We start from the raw sequence: 22,162 nt of genomic DNA on the forward strand, positions 1-22,162 counted from the left end.
TTTTTAATTGATCCATTTTATTACAAAAGGTACAAAGCTATGTAAAAAAAAAAAAAAAAGATTTGAAAAAAGCCAACTGTCTATTGTAGCTCTGAGATAAGCACAAGGAATTATAACTTAAATAGATAAATACAGATGTCCATGCGAGACCCACCATGGGGGCTCTGACAGTGAAACCAGCTGCACTGATGTGAACCTAAGACACGGAAACCAGATACATCATAGTCAAAATGGCTGTTTGACCTTAGACTCTCAGATTGTCCAGTAATGTGGTAATGGGAGAACGAGGCCCCAGTAACCCTGCCACAGGTACTGATGTTACGCTATTCTATATCTTTTGGTAGAACAGCAATGTAAAGACATGAAATCATGCTGTTGGGAGAGAAAAGAGACTCAGCACATGACAGGTTTGCCCATCATAGAGCTAGTCTTTGGCTAGCTCATTTATTTTAACTTTTATTTAACTAGGCAAGTCAGTTAAGAACAAATTTGTAATTACAATGACAGCCTACCCCGGTCAAACCCTCCCCTAACACAGACGACGCAGGGCCAATTGTGCGCCGCCCTATAGGACTCGAACCCGGATCTGTAGTGATGCAGTGCCTTAGACTGCTGCGCCACTCAATGAACCCTGAAACATACACACAAACTACTTTTAGCGTCTATTCATGGCGGTATCTTCTGGCCAGGGGAGCTTTGTTAGAGCCCCGTTCTTGTTAAGAGCCTCGTTCTGAATGTTAACGCACATCGCTTGTGGTACGGTTTGGGAAACATAAGGATCTTTCATATCAGCGAGAAATAATTGTAAAAAAACCAAAAAGGTTAAATTACTACACACCTTTTATATGGTTAGGGTGAGTGTTCCCATGCACACAGCCATATCTCCATGTTGCAGCGCTTGTTTGCGGAAGACAGATGGTGGACAGAGACGACCACCTGTGCTAACTAGCTATCTAGAGTGTGTTCGAAAACCTGTGTGTAAGCGTAACTGGGGAGGAAGTGTAGTTTGAAGGCTGGAGGCACACAGACGTAAGGATCTGGGCAAACCTGTTTCAGTAAGTATCTTTTTTATTTGAAAGATTCATTCCCGCTGATATGAAAGATACGTTTTCTAGGTTTCAGAAACCGTATCGGAAGCGATGATTATGGACGTTTCTAAATGTTAAAACAGCGTTGAGATTGTAGTTCACATGGTGCTACCGGTAACTAGTGTTTATAGCTGAGAACCCTTGAGATAAGGCAGAATGTCTTGTTAATACCTTGGGTTCTCGAGAGCAAGTCTTTGGGCTGGTACATGAACATGAATGCACAAACGTTGAGTAGGCCTATGTTCTGCTAACTTTCTTCCTCCTACCATATCCCTGGGCTGGGGCAAACATTCCATTCCTATTGTTATTGTGTTGTGGATTCAGACTGTGGAGATGTCTGGTTGGTTTTCACCCAGTCATGTTCTGTGTCTAATTTTCCTGGCAGGAACCTGTAGTGAGGACAGAAAAGTGGAAAAATCAGTCCCACTGGGCACATATGCCAATTCAATGTTTAGTTCACTTTGGTTCAACGTAATTTCATTGAAAAGACGTGGGAACGACATTGATTTAACCAGTGTGTGCCCAGTGGGGTGTTACTATCTATAGTCAAACAAATAATTTCACATCCACTTCAAGCCTCTATATGGCCAATTTGTCCTGTCCAACAAGAGAAGTACAACGAAAATACATTTTTAACTGTGTTTATCCACTCACAGGTACCGAGGCGTTCCTCGAGGAAGCCGATTTGTTCGCTGAGCGAGTCGATGCGGTCCAGCTGCTGAAAGGAGTGAGACAGGAAGCTGGTCTTGTCAGACATGCCCTCGTCCAGCGACATGGGGAACAGACTGGTGAAGGGGGCTAGGACCAACTGGAGCTTCTGGAGGGAAGGGGGAGAGAGATTCAATTCTACTGTCATCCACAGAGCATTAGCAACATGTATTCTAATGAAAAATTCATAAAGGCTTTTAAAAGGTCACTACCAGTCTACTGTTTCAAAGAATGCTGGGTTTTGTGAGTGTGTGTTCTCTGTCGTTTAACAAAGGTTCATGATTATATTGTGAGTGGTATTTGATATTACCAGGGCTGGGTCAAGGTGAGTGGTGGATGCTAGAGCGGCATTTGCAATGGTTAAAATGGGGACTTTACACCAGTGTGTACACCGTTCACGACAGTGTGTGTATGTTCATGTGATGGTAGAGGAGTGCAGTTGTACCTGCTCGAGCAGCTCTACTCTGTTCTTCAGGCTCTGTACCTCCTCTGTGACCCTTCCACCTGTAGACAACACACAAACACACACACACACATGAATATAGAATGTGGATCACCACGATCTAAAACACCCTCCAATCGCACACCAAAGTTGCTTATAGAGAGAAAACATTTTGAAGACGAGGGGTTACTGCCTGGACTTTTCCGATAAGAATTTTCCTTTTCTGTTGCCAAACGTTTTGATACGATGAAACCTACAGAATATGACCCGGGAGGGTTAGCTTACAGAGAGGTTCAACAGAGGGGGAAAGTGTGTAATGGTTAATCCTTCCTATTCTATCAGACTTGTGACATGTCTTTGAGATAGATATTGCCTCTAGCATCTTGCTCTAATCCTGCTACAGAGTGATTCATAAGCAGAGCTATGAAACAAACGGGAAGAGAACCGAAGAACCACAAGCTGGCTGGGGAATTCAGTTCTTTGGGTGAAGCCGGTGACAAATCCATAAATTAGTCTGCATAAGAGTCTGAGAATATGGGAAAATGACAGACACACACCATATAACTGACATAGAGGGCACTATGAACAGACAAACAGTCCATCATGAATTCTCTAAACATGTGTCGTCCTATCGGTTACAGGACAAGGAGGGGTGAGCTGGGCTGGAGTCCAACCAGTCACCAAGTGTCCCCCTGCTCCACACGACAGGTCCCCAGAGCTAGGGGTTCAGAGCTGGGGTAGGAACCCGCGTCTTGGAGCTAGGGTCAAACTGAGAACAGTTTTATCTCTCCCAGATGTGGCCTATTATTGAGACAAGAGGACGGGGGGGAGCGATGACCCCCAGCAGACGAGGTTGATGGAGCTGGAATGAGAGTGCTAGTCCCAGCCAAGAAGAGGGAGAGAGAAGGAAGAAAAAAGGATCCAGAAATGGGGGAGGAGGAGGGGGTCAGACGAGAGCTGCTACGGTCTGAGCAGGGCATTTATTCCCATGTTTATCTCTGTGATCTTCATCAACATCAGACGTCAGCCTGGATATGAACAGTTAAAGGATATAATAGGGCCATTAACCACAACACTGATGTTGCTGCTGCGACTGCCTGCTGGCCTTGCACTCGGTTGGCCAAGGAGAACACTTCTGTACTGAGCCTGCACACATTCCCCCAACTAATTTCCCCTCACCCACGTCACTTTCACCAAGTACAGAGATCTGTCATATGTTTTTTTCCTGCTGTTTTTCTCACTTTGTGCTGATTAAGCAAAAGATCTCCCTAACCCCTATTCATCCATCCACACACACACACACACACACACACACACACACACACACACACACACACACACACACACACACACACACACACACACACACACACACACACACACACACACACACACACACACACACACACACACACACACACACACACACACACACACACACACACACACTCATCCTCAGCCACAGTCAGGGGGGTGAACAGCCTGTCTAAGTTTAGCTGAGAAGAGCCATCTTGTGTGAATTTGGTCCTAACCACATTTTCCTTTCCTCTGGACACAAATACAGATGGACTGAAAGCGGTTAGGAGAAAGAGGTTATTGGTTTGGCAACGCTGCCACTTCTACTTTATGTACGGTACTACCAGTTTTTATGTCTTTAAGTGTGTTTAACACATGAAAGACAACCTTTCCTGTATATCTCCCCTCCATCTAGACCAGTGTTTCCCAACTTCGGTCCTCGAGTACCCCCAACAGCACACATTTTTATTGTTGTAGCCCTGGACAAAAACATCTGATTCATCTTATCAAGGGCTTTATGATTAGTTGAATCAGGTGTGCTTGTCGGGGCCACAACAAAAATATGTACTGTTGTTTGGGTCCTCAAGGACCGGAGTTGGGAAACACTGGTCTAGACAGAGGAAAAGGGGGGACATGATTAGTCTTTTGAGAGGTTGAGTGTACGGTATGTTAATCATACTCCACAGAGGAGAGGAAAGGGAATTTCCTCATGTATTGTCCAGACACTTCTAGACAAGAGGTTATTTTAGCTCGTTGCTATGTTACGCCAAACAAAGCACATCTATAGCTAGGTTTCCATCCAATTGGCTACAGATTTTCATGCAAATGTTCTAAATCTGCATAAAGAAAATATGCACATTTTCTCACCAAACTGATTTGTTCCGGATAGAAATCAGTGCGTGACGACATAGTGTACACAAAATGCTTTTTCCACTCTACCAATAGTTTTGTCACAAAAACCGTAGTGTTAAATTGCATATGTGCAACTCTGGTCTTGGTACATGTGCTCTAATCAACAGCTCTCAGATACAGTGCCGGTAGAGAGAATCATTTTTATTTGTCAAGCATCGATCATCATATCACCAGAATAAGAGCCTCAATATTTATTGGAAAGGAGCAACAAGCTCTTCACCTTGCACATTCACCACCCTGTGAAGTTCATAACTTATTTCATCTGTCGCCTAATAATCTGCATGCTTTCCCGAGTCGTAGTGGGAGGACCACACAGCATATCATCATGTTACTCCAAGTTTACTTCAATATGATGGTTATTATATCAATATCTGCGCCTTGAAGGCGTTTCGCCGCCATTTCTCGCATAGTACATTTTATTATGCGAGATCAAAAAAGTCTCACCATGTCGAACGAAACAAATGATCTGTCGGTATTTATAAAATTGTACCGAAACCTGTTTCCATCACAGTTGTTGTGATTATTTTTTTTTAGGCGGTATGACTTTACTGTGAAAGGAAACGTGGTTTCCTTTTTGTCCGAGTGATATGCAGCAGTTTAGAGAAAAGCTTGAGTGTGTGAAAGTGCGGGAGAGAAGCACTCAATACTAAACGAAAGTTCTGTAAACGTGGGACGTTTTCCTAAGCAAAGGATAAGGAAGATAAGTCTACATCAATCTATGTTGAAACAGCAGTTATCAGCATGGTTCATCTGGTCATACCAAACTGTACATGAACACACTTGGTTGTTGTGCGCCTGTGGTCCACTTGCAGTTTGTACCAGTCGCAGTGCATTATTACTCACGGTACGAGTTGAGATCGGCATAGCGCGTACCAAAAGTAATAATGGACAGCGAGCCTGGCTATTGTCCTGTCTCCTCTTCACTCCCATTGGAAGCTCTGCTGAAACACACACACAACACACACACACACACACACACACACACACACACACACACACACACACACACACACACACACACACACACACACACACACACACACACACACACACACACACACACACACACACACACACACACACACACACACACACACACACACACACGATTGATTACTATGCCTGTGGATGAATAGTGAGAGGAGGTAGGTGTACCTGTATCACTGGAGGGGGGTCTGTAATCGTTTGCTGCTGCCTGGCCAGGGCGGGTGGGAGAGGCGGGAGGGGCAGGAGGTGTAGGAGGAGGAGGAGGAAGGCTCTCACAAGAGTGTCTGTCCCTTGCCAGCCTGTAGCCCTCTCTACAAACACACCGGTAGCTGCCTGCCATGTTCACACACTTATGAGAACAGGGCTGCTGCTCACTGCACTCATCCACATCTGATTGAGAGAGGCAGGGAGAGTCACCGACGATGTTGTTTATTTAAGTGTGCTAGCATTAGTGTGTGAGTGTGTAGGTGTGTGTATGCGTGTACCTGTTTGGCAGTGTCGTCCTATCCAGCCCAGAGGACAGGCACAGTGGTTGGGTCTTAAACACGTTCCTCCGTTCATACAGGACTGGACACACACCGCTGGTTAGGACAGAGAGAAATAGCATAAGAAACAAACACACACACACGACATATGGGATGCTAGGAGAGCGTCAGCCGCCGTTACCTTGGTTACAGTTGTGTGAGTGGAGTTGTCGCCAGCCCGGGCAGCATTCTGGATAAGAGTGTGAGAATGGCGGCACTCTGGTCACCTGACGGTAGGCCACCCTGTACACTGTCCTGAAGAAAACACACAAAAGAGAGTGAGAGGTTATACAGGGTCTGTGCTGCCGACATAGAGTCAGTTAGGGGTGAATAATGATCCTGAGAAATTGAGACTGGTCTGTTACACTGTAGAGTAGCATTTAGTCAGATTCCCCTATCTGTAAACGTTGTGTGTGATGAGCTCCTAGAGTTTTCTCCATGTAAGCAGAGAAGAATGTACCACTGCATGACCAAGAGTATGTGGACAGTATGTGGAGTATGTGGAAAAAAATTATTTAGTCAGCCACCAATTGTGCAAGTTCTCCCACTTAAAAAGATGAGAGGCCTGTAGTTTTCATCATAGGTACACTTCAACTATGACAGACATTGTAGGATTCTTAATTAATTTATTTGCAATTTATGGTGGAAAATAAGTATTTGGTCAATAACAAAAGTTTATCTCAATACTTTGTTATATACCCTTTGTTGGCAATGACAGAGGTCAAACGTTTTCTGTAAGTCTTCACAAGGTTTTCACACACTGTTGCTGGTATTTTGGCCCATTCCTCCATGCAGATCTCCTCTAGAGCAGTGATGTTTGGGGGCTGTTGCTGGGCAACACGGACTTTCAACTCCCTCCAAAGATTTTCTATGGGGTTGAGAGCTGGAGACTGGCTAGGCACTCCAGGACCTTGAAATGCTTCTTACGAAGCCATTCCTTCATTGCCCGGGCAGTGTGTTTGGGATAATTGTCATGCTGAAAGACCCAGCCACGTTTAATCTTCAATGCTCTTGCTGATGGAAGGAGGTTTTCACTCAAACTCTCACGATACATGGCCCCATTCATTCTTTCCTTTACACGGATCACTCGTCCTGGTCCCTTTGTAGAAAAACAGCCCCAAAGCATGATGTTTCCACCCCCATTCTTCACAGTAGGTATGGTGTTCTTTGGATGCAACTCAGCATTCTTTGTCTTCCATTTGTCTTCCATTTCCTAATAATTGCTCCCACAGTTGATTTCTTCAAACCAAGCTGCTTACCTATTGCAGATTCAGTCTTCCCAGCCTGGACCAAGCCAGTCCTGGGTTGAGCTGTTTCACTGAAATGTGCTGAAATGTTTTCTGGCATTGTTCTCAGTGTGCGGGCACAGACATCAGAGAGGGAGAGAGGGGAGGAGGGGGAAAGAGGGAGGAAAGGAGAACAATTGCCTCACAAAAGATGACTCAAACACATTAATTCATAACAGCCTCATGGTTGGAAGGAAAGTTTATAATTATAGTTGTTGGCTATGAGAGATCTGCTGCATTGCCCACCCACATCATGTGTAGTGCTTACTATAGAATGTTGTAGTATACTGTACAAGACTATACCACAGCAAATATTGCAGCATTGTCTGTAAAAAAACGTATAGTAAATTCTACAGTCTGCAAAAACACTATATTTTTTAATTTGAGAAAATACTACAGTATTTATTTGCATATACCCTGCCTATTCCCCTCCCCCAAATGCCCCCCATAAGTGAGAAACCTATATGCCAAGTATAGACTATATTGTATTTCCTACAGTATATAGAAAAGAGCTGAACCTACCTATCTACCGGTAATGGAATAGTATTTCTCAAGTAGGTTTCTTGAAAGAGAAAGTCTCCACTTCTATGTCAAATATAATAAAACAAAAATGATACAGTAAATACTACAGTAACGTCTGAATAAACACTTCAGTAAATACTACATTATACTACAGTCTGCAAAAACACTACAGTAAATACTACAGTATACTACAATCCGCAAAAACACTATATTAGTTAATATAGTATATACTACATTCTGACTTTACTACAGTATTCATACTATATTTAACTGTAAATACTACAGTATAATACTGTATACTACAGTAAATACGACATTATTCACCATAGTGTTTTTGCTGATTTTAGTACGCGAAAACACTACAGTGAATACTACAGTAAAGTACAACTCTACAGTGAATACTTCATTAAAGTCAGCAAAAACACTACAGTGAATACTTTAGTATTTAAATCACAGTATAGTATTTTTTAATGTGGGCACATTACTGTGCATGAAGAGAGAAAGAGAGAGAACAAGGGAATGGGAGAGTGAGAAAGAGAGAGAAATATAGTGAAAGAGTGAAAGAAAGAACGAAAGAAAGAGTGCATACGTACGGAGGGAGAGGTTGCCCAAGATAAACACAGCAGTGGGCTCTGTGGGCTGGCTGGTCATTTCACATAGTTATACAAAGTGCTTGATATTTGGATTCCACCAAAATATGTGACATGACCCACTTCTGTGTAAGAGTATATGATATAAGAGAGTGATCACACATGAAACAATACTATATTAATATAATAATATAATATATAATAATACTATAGTGTACTATGGTATAAATACTATACTATTCATTGTAGTGTATTTGAGGACTTTACTGCATTATTCACTGTACTATTTTTGTGGACATTACTGTAGTATTTACAGTTTGATATAATATAAATATTGTAGTTAAAAATACATACAAAAAGTATATAGCATAATATTTGCGGACTGTCGTATTTACTAGTGTTTTTGCGGATATTACTGTAGTATTTACTGCAGTGTTTTTGTGGTCTGTAGTAGGGTTGCAAAGGGTCGGAAACTTTCCAGTAAAGTTGTGGACGTTTTCCGGAAATTTTCCCATGGGAAGTTAAGTGCGGGAATTTTGCTTAAATTAATTTTAAAAAGTATGTTTATAACAGTGAACTTTTTTTTTGTGGGATACATAAGGCAATTCTAGGTCTTGTGGCATATTTTGGTTAAACTATCCCTAATTCAATGGAATTGCAACCCTCTGCATGCACTGTGCATTCTTCTATCACATGTGCACTGCACTCTTCCAACACATGTACAGCTGATTCTCAAGATCTTGCACACTAACAAGATGCTATTGAGCCCACACTACTACACTGAGCCAAGGACTTAATGCTTTGGATTACAAATACTGGGTGAGGTGAATGTATTTTATATGACATACATGATCTTTTGTTAACTAGTAGCCTACAGCAAAGTGTGCTTAAATAATTTCTAACATGTTAACAATTTCTGCTAGTTAATTTATGTTACCATGTGGGTCTTAGCTTTCTTGAGCCTGCTAACTGAGGAGTTTTAATTCACTTGATTCATTTTAAAACATTTATTTTTATAAAGGAGTTGTTTAAATCTAACTGCTTAACCATTTATCTGTACGTGGAAATGTATATTTAAAAAAAAAACTAATTTTGTCCTTAATCTTTACAGGAAAATGCCACGGCCACTATCTGGTGTGTGGAGACATTTCACTGCAGCTATTGTAGAAGGAAAAGCTGTGTACATTTGCAAATACTGTGCCAAATCTTATGTGAAGAATGCAACAAAGATGCAGAATCATCTGGCCAGGTGCATAAAGTTCCCTCAGTGTTCACCATAAGCAACCTCTGACAAAAGTCCCTCTACTTCTATTTGAGGTGAAAATGATGAATCAGACACAGTTTCGATAGCAACAGCTCATGGTCCTCCTGGAATCAGAAGTTTATTTGACTCAATGGAGGAACGTAGTCATAGAAATGCTGATGAATGTCTCGAGCTGTGTATGCAACTGGTTCACCTCTGATGCTCACAGGCAATGTATATTGGAAGAGATATCTGAATGTTCTTCGCCCAGCATACACCCCTCCAACCAGACATGACATTTATCTACTCATTTGCTGGATGCAAAGTTCAACAGAGCGCAAGTTAAGGTCAAGCAAATCCTAGAGAAAGCAGACTGTATTGCAATCATCTCTGATGGGTGGTCGAAATGTTCGTAGGCAAGGAATAATTAACTACATCATCTCCAGCCCTCAACGAGTATTCTATAAGAGCACAGACACAAGGGACAGACACACCGACATTGCAGATGAGCTACATTGCATAAACTCTACATTGCAGATGAGCTGAAGGCATTCATCAATGACCTTGGACCACAGAAGGTATTTGCACTGTTGCTTACCTATTGCAATGCTGCGAACATGAAGGCTGCTTGGTCTAAAGTGGAGGAGTCCTACCCTCACATCACACATCACACCCGTGCTGCTCATGCATTGAATCTACTCCTCAAGGACATCATGGCACTGAAAACAATGGATACACTCTTCAAGAAAGCCAAGGAAATGGTTAGGTATGTGAAGGGTCATCAAGTTATAGCAGCAATCTACCTCACCAAGCAAAGTGAGAAGAATAATAGCATCATATTGAAGCTGCCACGCAACACCAATTGGGGTGGTGTTGTCATCATGTTTGACAGTCTCCTGAAGGGGAAGGAGTCTCTGCAAGAAATGGCCATATCACAGTCTGCCGATATGGACAGCCCCATCAAGAGGATCCTCCTGGATGATGTATTTTGGGAGAGAGTGGTAAAGCAGCCTGCCATGGCACGGATTGAGGGAGACAATGCCATCCTGTCTGATGTTCAGACTCTGCTTACAGATGTAAGAGAAGAAAACCGTACTGCCCTGCCCACTTCACTGTTGCTCCAAGCAGAGGAAACTGCAGTTCTGAAATACATCAAAGAGTGTGAAGACTTCTGCCTGAAGCCCATACACGCTGCAGCGTACATGTTGGACCCCAAGTATGCTGGCAAAAGCATCCTGTCTGGTGCAGAGATCCACAAGGCCAATGGTGTCATCACTACCGTGTCTCACCACCTTGGCCTGGATGAGGGCAAGGTTCTTGGCAGTCTGGCAAAGTACACTTCCAAGCGAGGGCTTTGGGATGGAGAGGCAATATGGCAGTCGTGCATATTTCATCAGCCACCTGGTGGAAAGGACTTTGTGGATCTGAGGCTCTTTCCCCTGTTGCCTCCATCATCCTCCAAATCCCACCAACATCAGCCGCCTCAGAGCGCAACTGCTCCTTGTTTGGGAACACACACACCAAAGCACGCAACAGGCTGACCAATACAAGGGTTGAAATATTGGTGATCATCCGGGCAAATTTGAGGCTTTTTGAGCCTGACAACGAGCCATCCTCAACAAGGTTGGAAAGTGACAGTGAAGATGGGGCCTCAGAGTCTGATGTTCAAGAGGTGGACATTGAGGAGGTCCAGAGAGAAGACATGGAAGCCTGAGAGGAAGACAACCAAAGCTTTAGTTTCTAGACTATAATTTTAGAGATGTATGTTGAAAATGTTTTTGGGAGATGGATCATTGGGGATCATTCAATATTCCCTTTATTTTGTTGTTCAGTGAAATCATTCCATGTGAAGAGTAAACTCAATTAAAAAGTTAAATTCATAACTAAATTGTTTTTTAAATTTCTATTGGAAGGATATAATAATTTGTAAGTATGTCTACTTATGTTAAGGTACAAGGTTTATGTTTCTGTCTCCATATGATATAGTAAATATATCCAATACAAAAAACATCTACATTTAAATGTTATTAATATACATTTGCATATATTTCCATTAATTCCCATATATACCCGTTAATTCTCACAGAAAGTTTCCACCTCTGAATATACCCCAAAATGTGCAACCGTAGTCTGTAGTATACCGTAGTATTTACTATTTACTAGTATTTACTATTTACATGATACTACACAATTATATAGTAAGTACGACACATGATCGAGGGATAATACAGTGTGTAGTATAGTATTCTAGAGTATACTACAGTTAACTGTGGTATTATATAGTAGACTAGTATTTGTTCATGTGGGGAGAGAGAGAGAGAGCGAGAGAAAACAAGAAAGAGAGAGCGAGAGAGAGAGCGAGAGAGAGGAAATCAGAGAATGAGATGGGTAAGGCTCCTTTACTCTGCTCATCAACTCTCAGTCAAAACACATTAGGAGCCCTTTACCTTCTTTAGAGTGTAGCCCAACTAACAAATAAACATTGAATAATATTGTATAAACTGTAGCATCTGTCTCAGAGAATAATGTGTTGCATGAGGTTGGCTGAGGCAAGACTGTATAGACCCAATTCTAAATATGGTACAGCTGGGAGAAGACCAGACGTTGCCCCTTGCTCGTGCAGAGTTAATAGGTTATGTATTGGCAGTTTGGGCAGAGTTGAATGGGAAGTGATATGGACCTTGTGGTGGCATTAGCATGGTATTATGATAAGATTGGGTATTGGTATTTTGGTATTTTATTAGGATCCCCCATTAGCTGTTGCAAAAGCAACAGAACACAAAACATGAAACATGACAATACAGAACATTAATAAACAAAAACAGCTCAAGGACAGAACTACATTTAAAAAAATGAAAGGCACACGTAGCCTACTTATCAATGCATACACACAAACTATCTAGGTCAAATATGGAAGAAAGCGTTGTGTCGTGAGGTGTTGCTTTATCTGTTTTGAAACAAAGTTTGGTGTTTATTTGAGCAATATGAGATGGAACGCAGTTCCATGCAATATCGGCTCTATATGATACTGTACACTTTCTTGAATTTGTTCTGGAATTGGGGGCTGTAAAACAAAACCCTGGTGGCATGTCTGGTGTGGTGTCTGTGTGTATGAGCTGTGTGTAAACTGACTATGCAAACAATTTGGGATTTTCAACACATTAATGTTTCTTATAAAAAGAAGTGATGCAGCCAGTCTCTCCTCAACTCTTAGCCAAGAGAGACTGGCTTGCATGGTATTTATATCAGCCCTCTGATTACAATGAAGAGCAAGATGTGCCGCTCTGTTCTGGGCCAGCTGCAGGTTAACTAGGTCTTTCCTTGCAGCTCTCAACCACACAGCTGGACAGTAATCAAGAGAAGACTAGAGCCTGCAGGACTTGCTTTTTGGAGTGTGGTGTTGAAAAAAGCAGAGTATTTCTTTATTATGGACAGACCTCTCCCCATCTTTACTACCATTGGTATCTATATGTTTTGACCATGACAGTTTACAATCTAAGGAAACACCAAGTAATTTAGTATCTTCAACAGCCACACCATTCATTACCAGATTCAGCTGAGGTCTAGAACTTAGGGAAGGCTTTGTACCAAATACAATGCTCTTAGTTTTAGAGATGTTCAGGACCAGTTTATTACTGGCCACCCATTCCAAAACAACTATAACTCTTTGTTAAGGGTTTCAGTGACTTCATTAGCTGTGGTTGGTGATGTGTATATGGTTGAATCATCAGCATACATGGACACACATGCTTTGTTTAATGCCAACGGCAGGTCATTGGTAAAAATAGAAAATAGAGTGCGTAGAGAGCTGCCCTGTGGTACACCACACTTTACATGTTTGACATTAGAGAAGCTTCCATTAAAGATAACCCTTTGAGTTCTCTTTGATAGATTGCTCTGAATCCACAATATGGCAGAGGTTGAAAAGCCATAATGCAAACGTTCTTTCAACAACAGGTTATAGTCAATAATACCAAAGGCTGCACTGAAATCTAAAAGTACAGCTCCCACAATCTTCTTATTATCAACCAACCATATTGTCAACCAACCACACTTTCAACCAACCATCAGTCATTTGTGTCAGTGCAGTATGTGTTGAGTGCCCTTCTCTATGAGCAAGCTTAAAGTCCGTTGGTAATTTATTTATAGAGAAATAGCATTGTATTTGGTCAAACACAATTTTTTCCCAACAGTTTGCTAAGAGCTGGCTACAAGCTTATAGGTCTGCTGTTAGAACCAGTAAAGGCCGCTTTTACCACTCTTGGGTAGCGGAATTATTTTGGCTTCCCTGCAGGCCTGAGGACAAAGACTTTCCTCTAGGCTCAGATTAAAGATATGACAGATAGGGGTGGCTATAGAGTCAGCTACCATGTTTGCAGTGACAGCGATAGTAACAGTGATCGTGATCATGACAGTCATGGCTATGTCTCTTACTTGTAGGTGCTGCAGAAGCGGTGCCCCTGACACAGGGTGATGTAGGGCTTGTGAACGGGCTGGACGAACGACTCTGTCATCTTGACTACACTGCTGTGACGGACATCTCTGCCACACACTCTCCTCCTTAAATCGCACACACACGTAGGAACACATAGGTGAGACCACACACACTGGAGAGGTATTCTTTGGGACATATGACGACTCTGTCTGTTGTTAAATCAAGCTGTCACTGTATCAGTTTAACAGCTAGCTACACATCAAGTCATACAATTCATCATAATCATAATTATTTGACATCAAATGAACCATTTACATCATGTTGGTAGTTAAATTACTGACAGGAATCTTCATGGTTTAAATGGGAAATTACACCACTTATACTATTACCTCTGAAGCATTCACCTATAGATTGTGCTGCATCAGGGGACAATTTAATTAAGACTGGGTTTCAACCTTACTATATGGTATCTGAACCAGTCTATGTGGTCTCTTAACCAGTCTGGAAACTAAACAGTCCATCAAGCATTTTAACTCTCAATTGAGTACGTGACCTTGAGGTCTCTATTAGTCAGTGGAGGTTAGCTGACATGTAATTGATGCTGATTGGCCGATGTAATTGCCACTGAAGGTGTCAGAGTTGAGAGTCACCTCTAACCTTTCATCGCCCATTGACCTCTCGTGAGGGCTCTAATTCTGTTTTGGTCTCTATAAAAATCAACTGAGACCTCAAAAATAGAACCTGCATCTCCTCAGAGTTGACCTAAATCTAATAATCTAAGAACTGTTATCTGGCCAACCAGTACACATTTACTCAGGGTGAGAATGTCAAGAGAAGCAAATAACCTTTTAAAATAAATAGCTCCCAATTAAGTAAGTGGCTAGTCTGTAACTGAAGCTAGCCACCCATGTAGCCGAGCCGTCCCAAGGACCAAGGCTGACCGACCAATGAGTGACAGCCAATAACAAGCACAAGAAGTGGAATGAGGGAGCGGTTACCCGTGATGACCGTGGAACTGTGGAGTGGCCGCGACATGGAGGAGGAAGAGAGAGGAAGAGAGGAGGAGTGTTTGGTACATGTCTCCCCTTTTTTCCCACGTTCCCTCACTCTTTTCCTCACTCTCTCTCTCTCTCTCTCTGTCAGTCTGATGGGAGAAGAAGGGAGGATGGGGGGGAGGAGGGGAGAATGGCTGTGGTAGGGCTTCCTCTCTCTCTGATGTTACGGCTCCTTCTGTTGATCTCCAGGAGGATGATGCCAGCTACCTGTAGCGACACAGAGAGAGAGAGACAAACACAGAGGTTAGGTGTTAGAAAGAGAAGAGTAACTGCTCACTTTTTTTTTCATGCATTTCCACTTCATGTTCCCGCTCCACTTGTGATGCACAGAAGACTAGTTTGAACCCCAGTTGGTCATAGTAACATTTTGCACATTTGAAAGAAACCATGTTAGAAATACGTTCAGAGACACGACCAGCTTACTTCTCCACTCTCATATCTCATATGGAAGACTTCCGTGTTACCCCCACAGACATACGCAAACACACACTTACGGAAAAACCACATGATTTCACATGTGGGAAAATCACAATGTTTCATGTGAAATGAGCACAAGTGAAGTGCTCCAAAAACACGATTTCACGTGATCACGTTTCCACGTGTAGTTCCACGTTACCACGTTTCTTCACACGTCACGTTAACACATTAACTTCACATAAGATCGCGTGATCACATGAAAGCGTGTTTTTGGAACACTCCGCCTGTGATCCCATGTGAAATTCATGGCAATCCATCTCCTAAAAACAGTTCAGTTCAGTTCCCACACCATTCCAAGCAAACATACTGTACCTCTATAGAAGCATATGGGCCACTTGAGATAGACTCAATCTGACCAATGAACACTTGTCATGCTGTTTAGCTGTGTCGTGTCAGCGAGAACACTAAAGCCACCCTCCTCCTTCTCCCCTCTCACTCCTCCAAATCTCAAGAGCTTTACCCCGAGCTACCCTGAGTTAGAAAGCATTAGAGACCATTAGATGAAGTGCTGCAGTCAAACATCCGGATAGAGGACATTAAACAGTCTCAAAGTCCAGATTTCAACCCTCCTACACAGCTTAGTCATAAACAATTAGCTTAAAAGGGCAGGTAGGGTTGAGCACGTTGAGAAGTTACAGACTTACTGCTTGACTTTGCACCTCAAATAAAGTTCTGGAGTGACAGTGTAATGTGGACAGAACGTGGACAATTTAAAACTCTGTGTTAAAACAGCTGATACACATACTGTTGTAATACTGTGCAAAGTTTAAATCTGCAGTGAAGGGTATGGCTCTGTTACTACATTATAACGTTGTAATGGAATGGGGTTGTACAAGCACACACACAAACACACACACGCACGCACGCACACGCAGAGAAAGAAGGAGAGAAAGAAAGAGAGAGAGAGGTAAAGTCAGAGACTCAGAGGAACAGTAAAGACTCTCTCCACTGTACTATAAAAAAATGTGGCAGTGATTAACATAGCAGCACTGAAATTAATTTCACTTGACTTCAAATGACTCGTTCAACATTCACAACAGGTCATATTTTCACTGTATTCATAACATGTAGCTATGTATGTTCTCTTCTGTTTGTTACGTGACTCTAGTCTCCCTACCACAGCTATTTGTATGAACGACAGAGCCCCTCATCTTGAAAAGCTTAACGTAATCAACCCAGTTATTGATGTATAATGACCCCCCCCCCCGAGCATTGGTTAAAATAGATTTGAGTGTGCTTCCTTGGTGGTTTGTTTTTAAACATGGCGGTCGTAAAAGTGAAGGAGTCCAGACGATAGGTAGCAGTATGGGGTACAGTAATCAGATTTAGCACTTTGGTTACTATACCCCCTCCACTCAGAATACAGTTCACGACTAACTGTAAAGATGCTATGAGCCATGTTTGTGCGTTATGCACTGCGTCTGAGCTAGATTGTTTGTCGGATGCTCAAGGCGGTAGGTTGTGTGTATGTGTGTGTGTGTGTGCGCTTGCGTCTTTGTCTGTGTCTGTGTATAAACATTGACCTTTCTCTCTGCTGGGTTAATGTTAATGTTCCCTGCTAACTCCCATTATGTAGACTGGCGCTGGACCCCTACGGTCGCAGAATGATGAGGACCGTTAATTAGAGGACCGTTTATCAGTCACGCCACACCACAGCCAGGGCCACAGGGAGAGAGGTGGCATCATGGGTAGTGGCATCATGGGTGCCATGGGTGCATTAACCCCCACATTACCTAGTACATTTTTATAGCTCTGTTATATTGTCTATTGACCCACACCCTCACCAAGGCAACATGTACACACATACAAACATAAGCACGAACCAACCCACACACACACACAAACACATACATCCTGTGTGAGGCAGGGCTGAACTCACACTGAGTCGTCTCTCAGAACATAAAGTGAAGATAGATCTCCCTCCAGCTCTGGCCCATACTCTCTTCCTTGCTCCCTTACTCCGATTAGATGTATGGAGAGCAAAAGCAGGAGTTTGGTTAACCATCATGAAGAGAAGGGGGTACTCTGACTCTGAAAGATGATTTAGCCTCTAAGAGAGTAGTACGATGGCACTACAGTTAACCAGGAGTTGATCGTATAGGCAGGGGCCTTGGGTTTTCTTCTAGCCTATAGCATTATACTAATGTTACCCTGAAGGGTTGCTCTTAGCCTTGGGCTTGGGCTAGCAGCTAGCCTGACAGGTAACAATGAGGTAGCCTGCGTCCCAAATATTCTCTATACAGTGCACCACTTTTTACGACAAACCTATGAGCCATGGGCAAAAGTAGTGCACTATATAGGGAACAAGGAGCCATTTGGGATGTAGAGTAAGGCTGGAAGTGCCGCTAAGCCCTGGCTGACAGTGTGCATGTCTCTCTGATCCTCTACTGGCTCCACGCCCAGAGAACCGACAGGCAAACCTTACTCAGCCTGTGTTCATTCACAAATCGCCACAGCTATGGCAGAGTATCAAATCAAATCAAATCATATTGGTCACATACAGATTAGCAGATGTTATTGCGGTTGTAGCGAAATGCTTGTGTTTGGAGCTCCAACAGTGCAGTAATGTCTAACAATTCACAACAAAAACACACAATAAACACAACCCTAAAAGTAAAAGAATGGAATTAAGAAATACATAAATTAGGATGAGCCATGTCGGATACGGTGACTGTTGTCTCAGGGCTTAGCGGCACTTCCAGCCTTACACTGCATCCCAAATGGCTCCCTGTTTCCTATATCGTGCACTACTTTTGCTCAATGTCGGAGACATTGCTCATCCTAATATTTATGTATTCCTTAATTCCATTCTTTTACTTTTAGGGTTGTGTTTATTGTGTGTTTTGTTGTGAATTGTTAGATGCAGCATAATAGAATACAGTATATACATATGAGATGAGTAAAGCAAAAATATGTAAACATTATTAAAGTGACTAGTGTCCCATTATTAAAGTGGCCATTGATTTAAAGTTTACAGTTGAAGTTGGAAGTTTACATACACCTTAGCCAACTACATTTAATCTCAGTTTTTCACAATTCCTGATCTTTAATCGTAGTAAAAATACCCTGTCTTAGATCACTTAGGATCACCACTTTATTTTAAGGATGTGAAATGTCAGAATAATAGTACAGAGAATGATTTATTTCAGCTTTTATTTCTTTCATCACATTCCCAGTGGGTCAGACGTTTACATACACTCAATTAGTATTTGGTAGCATTGCCTTTAAATGGTTTAACTTGGGTCAAACATTTCGGGTTTCCTTCCACAAGCTTCCCACAATAAGTTGCGTGAATTTTGGCCCATTCCTCCTGACAGAGCTGGTGTAACAGAGTCAGGTTCCTAGGCCTCCTTGCTCCCACACGCTTTTTCAGTTCTGCCCACAAATTTTCTATAGGACTGAGGTCAGGGATTTGTGATGGCCACTCCAATACCTTGACTTTGTTGTCCTTAAGACATTTTGCCACAACTTTGGAAGTATGCTTGGGGTCATTGTCCATTTGGAAGACCCATCTGCGACCAACCTTTAACTTCCTGACTGATGTTTTGAGATGTTGCTTCAATATATCCCCATCATTTTCCATCCTCATGATGCCATCTATTTTGTGAAGCGCACCAGTCCCTCCTGCAGCAAAGCAACATGATGCTGCCACCCCCATGCTTCATGGTTGGGATGGTGTTCCTCGGCTTGCAAGCCTCCCCCCTTTCCTCCAAACATAATGATGGTCATTATAGCCAAACGGTTCTATTTTTGTTTCATCAGACCAGAGGACATTTCTCCAAAAAGTAGAATCTTTGTCCCCATGTGCAGTTGCAAACCAGTCTGGCTTTTTATGGTGGTTTTGGAGCAGTGGCTTCTTCCTTGCTGAGCAGCCTTGTTGATATAGGACGATATAGGACTATTTTTACTGTTGATATATGTCGATATAGGACTCGTTTTACTGTGGATATAGATACTTTGGCATGTGTTTCCTCTAGCATCTTCACAAGGTCCTTTGCTGTTGTTCTGGGATTCAATTGCACTTTTCGCACCAAAGTATGTTCATCTCTAGGAGACAGAACGCCTCTCCTTCCTGAGCGGTATAACGGCTGCGTGGTCTCATGGTATTTATACTTGCGTACTATTGTTTGTACAAATGAACATGGTACCTTCATGCATTTGGAAATTGCTCCCAAGGATGAACCAGACTTGTGGAGGTCTACAATTATTTTCCTGAGGTCTTGGCTGATTTCTTTTGATTTTCCCATGATGTCAAGCAAAGAGGCACTGAGTTTGAAAGTAGGCCTTGAAATACATCCACAGGTACACCTCCAATTGACTCAAATGATGTCAATTAGCCTATCAGAAGCTTCTAAAGCCATGACATAATTTACTATAATTTTCCTAGCCGTTTCTAGGCACAGTCAACTTAGTGTATGTAATCTTCTGACCCACTGGAATTGTGATACAGTGAATTATAAGTGAAATAATCTGTCTGTAAACAATTGTTGGAAAAATTACTTGTGTCATGCACAAAGTAGTTATCTAAACCGACTTGCCAAAACTATAGTTTGTTAATAAGAAATTTGTGGAGTGGTTGAAAAATTTGTTTAAATGACTCCAACCTAAGTGTAAGTAAACTTCCGACTTCAACTGTATGTATATAGGGCAGCAGACTTTACGTTGCAGGGTTACGTAACCGGGTGGAAGCCTGCTAGTGATGGCTATTTAACAGTCTGATGGCCTTGAGATAGAAGCTGTTTTTCAGTCTCTCGGCCCCAGCTTTGATGCACCTGTACGGACCTTGCCTTCTAGATGATAGTGGGGTGAACATGCAGTGGCTCGGGTGGTTGTTGTCCTTGATGATGATTTTGGCTTTCCTGTGACATCGGGTGCTGTAGATGTCCTGGAGGGCAGGTAGTTTTCCCCTGGTGATGTGTGGGCAGACCCCCTACCCTCTGGAGAGCCCTGCGGTTGCGGGCGGTGCCAGGCAGTGATACAGATCGACATTATGTTGTCAGTTGTGCTTCTGTAAAGGTTTATGAGGGTTTTAGGTGCCAAGCCAAATTTCTTCAGCCTCCTGAAGTTGAAGAGGCGCTGTAGCGCCTTCTTCACCACACTGTCCGTGTGGGTGAACTACTTCAGATCGTTAGTGATGTGTACGCCTAGGAACTTGAAACTTTCCACCTGCTCCACTGTGGTCCTGTCGTTATAGGGGCGATCAGCTCCTTTGTTTTGTCGACATTGAGTGAGAGGTTATTTTCCTGGCACCACACCTCTTCACCTCCTCCCTGTAGGCTGTCTTGTCATTGTTGGTAATCAGGCCTACTACTGTTTGTGTCGTCTGCAAACTTGATGATTGAGTTGGAGGCGTGCGTGGCCACGCAGTCATGGGTGAACAGGGAGTACAGGAGGGGGCTGAGCATGCAGCGTTGTGGGGCCCCTGTGTTGAGGATCAGCAAAGTGGATGTGTTGTTTCCTACCTTCACCACCTGGGGGCGGCACGTCAGAAAGTCCAGGACACAGTTGCATAGGGCGGGGTTCAGACCCAGGGCCCCGAGTTTAATGATAGGCTTGGAGGGTACTATTGTGTTGAAGGCTGAGCTATAGTAAATTAACTGCATTCTTACACAGGTATTTCTATTGTCCAAATGGGATAGGAAAGTGTGCAGTGCAATGGCGATTGCATCGTCTATGGATCTAGTGGGGCGGTAAGCAAATTGAAGTGGGTCTAGGTTGTCAGGTAAGGTAGAGGTGATATGTTCCTTAACTAGCCTCTCAGAGCAATTCATGATGACAGAAGTCAGTGATACGGGGTGATAGTCATTTAATTCAGTTACGTTTTCTTTCTTGGGTACAGGAACAATGGTGAACATCTTGAAGCAAGTGGGGACAGCAGACTGGGACAGGGAGAGATTGAATATGTCCGTAAACACTCCAGCCAGCTGGTCCGAAGCATGCTCTGAGGACGCGGCTAGGGATGCCGTGGGTTAACACGCTTAAATATCTTACGTCGGCCATGGAGCAGGAGAGCCCACAGTCCTTGTCCGCGATGTGGCAGGTATTCACTTTGTAGTCCGTGATTGCCTGTAGACACTGCAACATAAGTCCCGTGTCTGAGCCGTTGAATTGCGACTCCACTCAGTCTCTATACTGACGGTTTGCCTGGTTGATTGTCTTACGGAGGGAATAACTACACTGTTTGTATTCTGCCATATTCCCAGTCACCTTGACATGTTTAAATGCGGTGGTTCACGCTTTCAGTTTTGCGTGAATGCTGCCATTTATTCACAGTTTTTGGTTATGGTAGGTTTTAAAAGTCACAGTGGGTACAACATCTCCTATACACTTCCTGATAAACTCGTATCCATGTATTCGTTGATGTTATGCTCAGAGGCTACCCAGATCATATCCCAGTCCGCGTGATCAAAACCATCTTCAAGCATGGACTCCAATTGGTCAGACCAGCGTGGAATAGTCGTTAGCACGAGTACTTCCTGTTTGAGTTTCTGCCTATAGGAAGGGAGGAGCAAAATGGAGTCGTGATCAGATTTGCCAAAGAGAGGGCTGGGGAGGGCCTTGTACGCATTTCGAAAAGCTGAGTAGCAGTGGTCTGTT

At 42.9% G+C, this 22,162-nt stretch overlaps 1 protein-coding gene across 1 annotated transcript in view; it reads right to left on the reverse strand.

Moving 5' to 3' along the window:
* The window catches only part of LOC124006986 (epidermal growth factor-like protein 7), a 28,091-nt gene continuing 5,929 nt past the window's right edge, over positions 1 to 22,162 (reverse strand). The window contains exons 2-9 of the mRNA XM_046317205.1: positions 15,032 to 15,295; positions 14,033 to 14,158; positions 6,100 to 6,212; positions 5,919 to 6,014; positions 5,602 to 5,823; positions 2,242 to 2,300; positions 1,743 to 1,905; positions 1 to 1,477 (exon numbers count right to left, since the gene is read on the reverse strand). Coding sequence (XP_046173161.1) covers positions 1,458 to 1,477; positions 1,743 to 1,905; positions 2,242 to 2,300; positions 5,602 to 5,823; positions 5,919 to 6,014; positions 6,100 to 6,212; positions 14,033 to 14,158; positions 15,032 to 15,111 — 879 coding nt within the window. The 5' untranslated portion in view covers positions 15,112 to 15,295 and the 3' untranslated portion in view covers positions 1 to 1,457. The remainder of the gene's footprint in view (positions 1,478 to 1,742; positions 1,906 to 2,241; positions 2,301 to 5,601; positions 5,824 to 5,918; positions 6,015 to 6,099; positions 6,213 to 14,032; positions 14,159 to 15,031; positions 15,296 to 22,162) is intronic.

This window comes from Oncorhynchus gorbuscha, linkage group LG20 (assembly GCF_021184085.1).
Source record: "Oncorhynchus gorbuscha isolate QuinsamMale2020 ecotype Even-year linkage group LG20, OgorEven_v1.0, whole genome shotgun sequence".
NCBI classification, from domain to species: domain Eukaryota; kingdom Metazoa; phylum Chordata; class Actinopteri; order Salmoniformes; family Salmonidae; genus Oncorhynchus; species Oncorhynchus gorbuscha.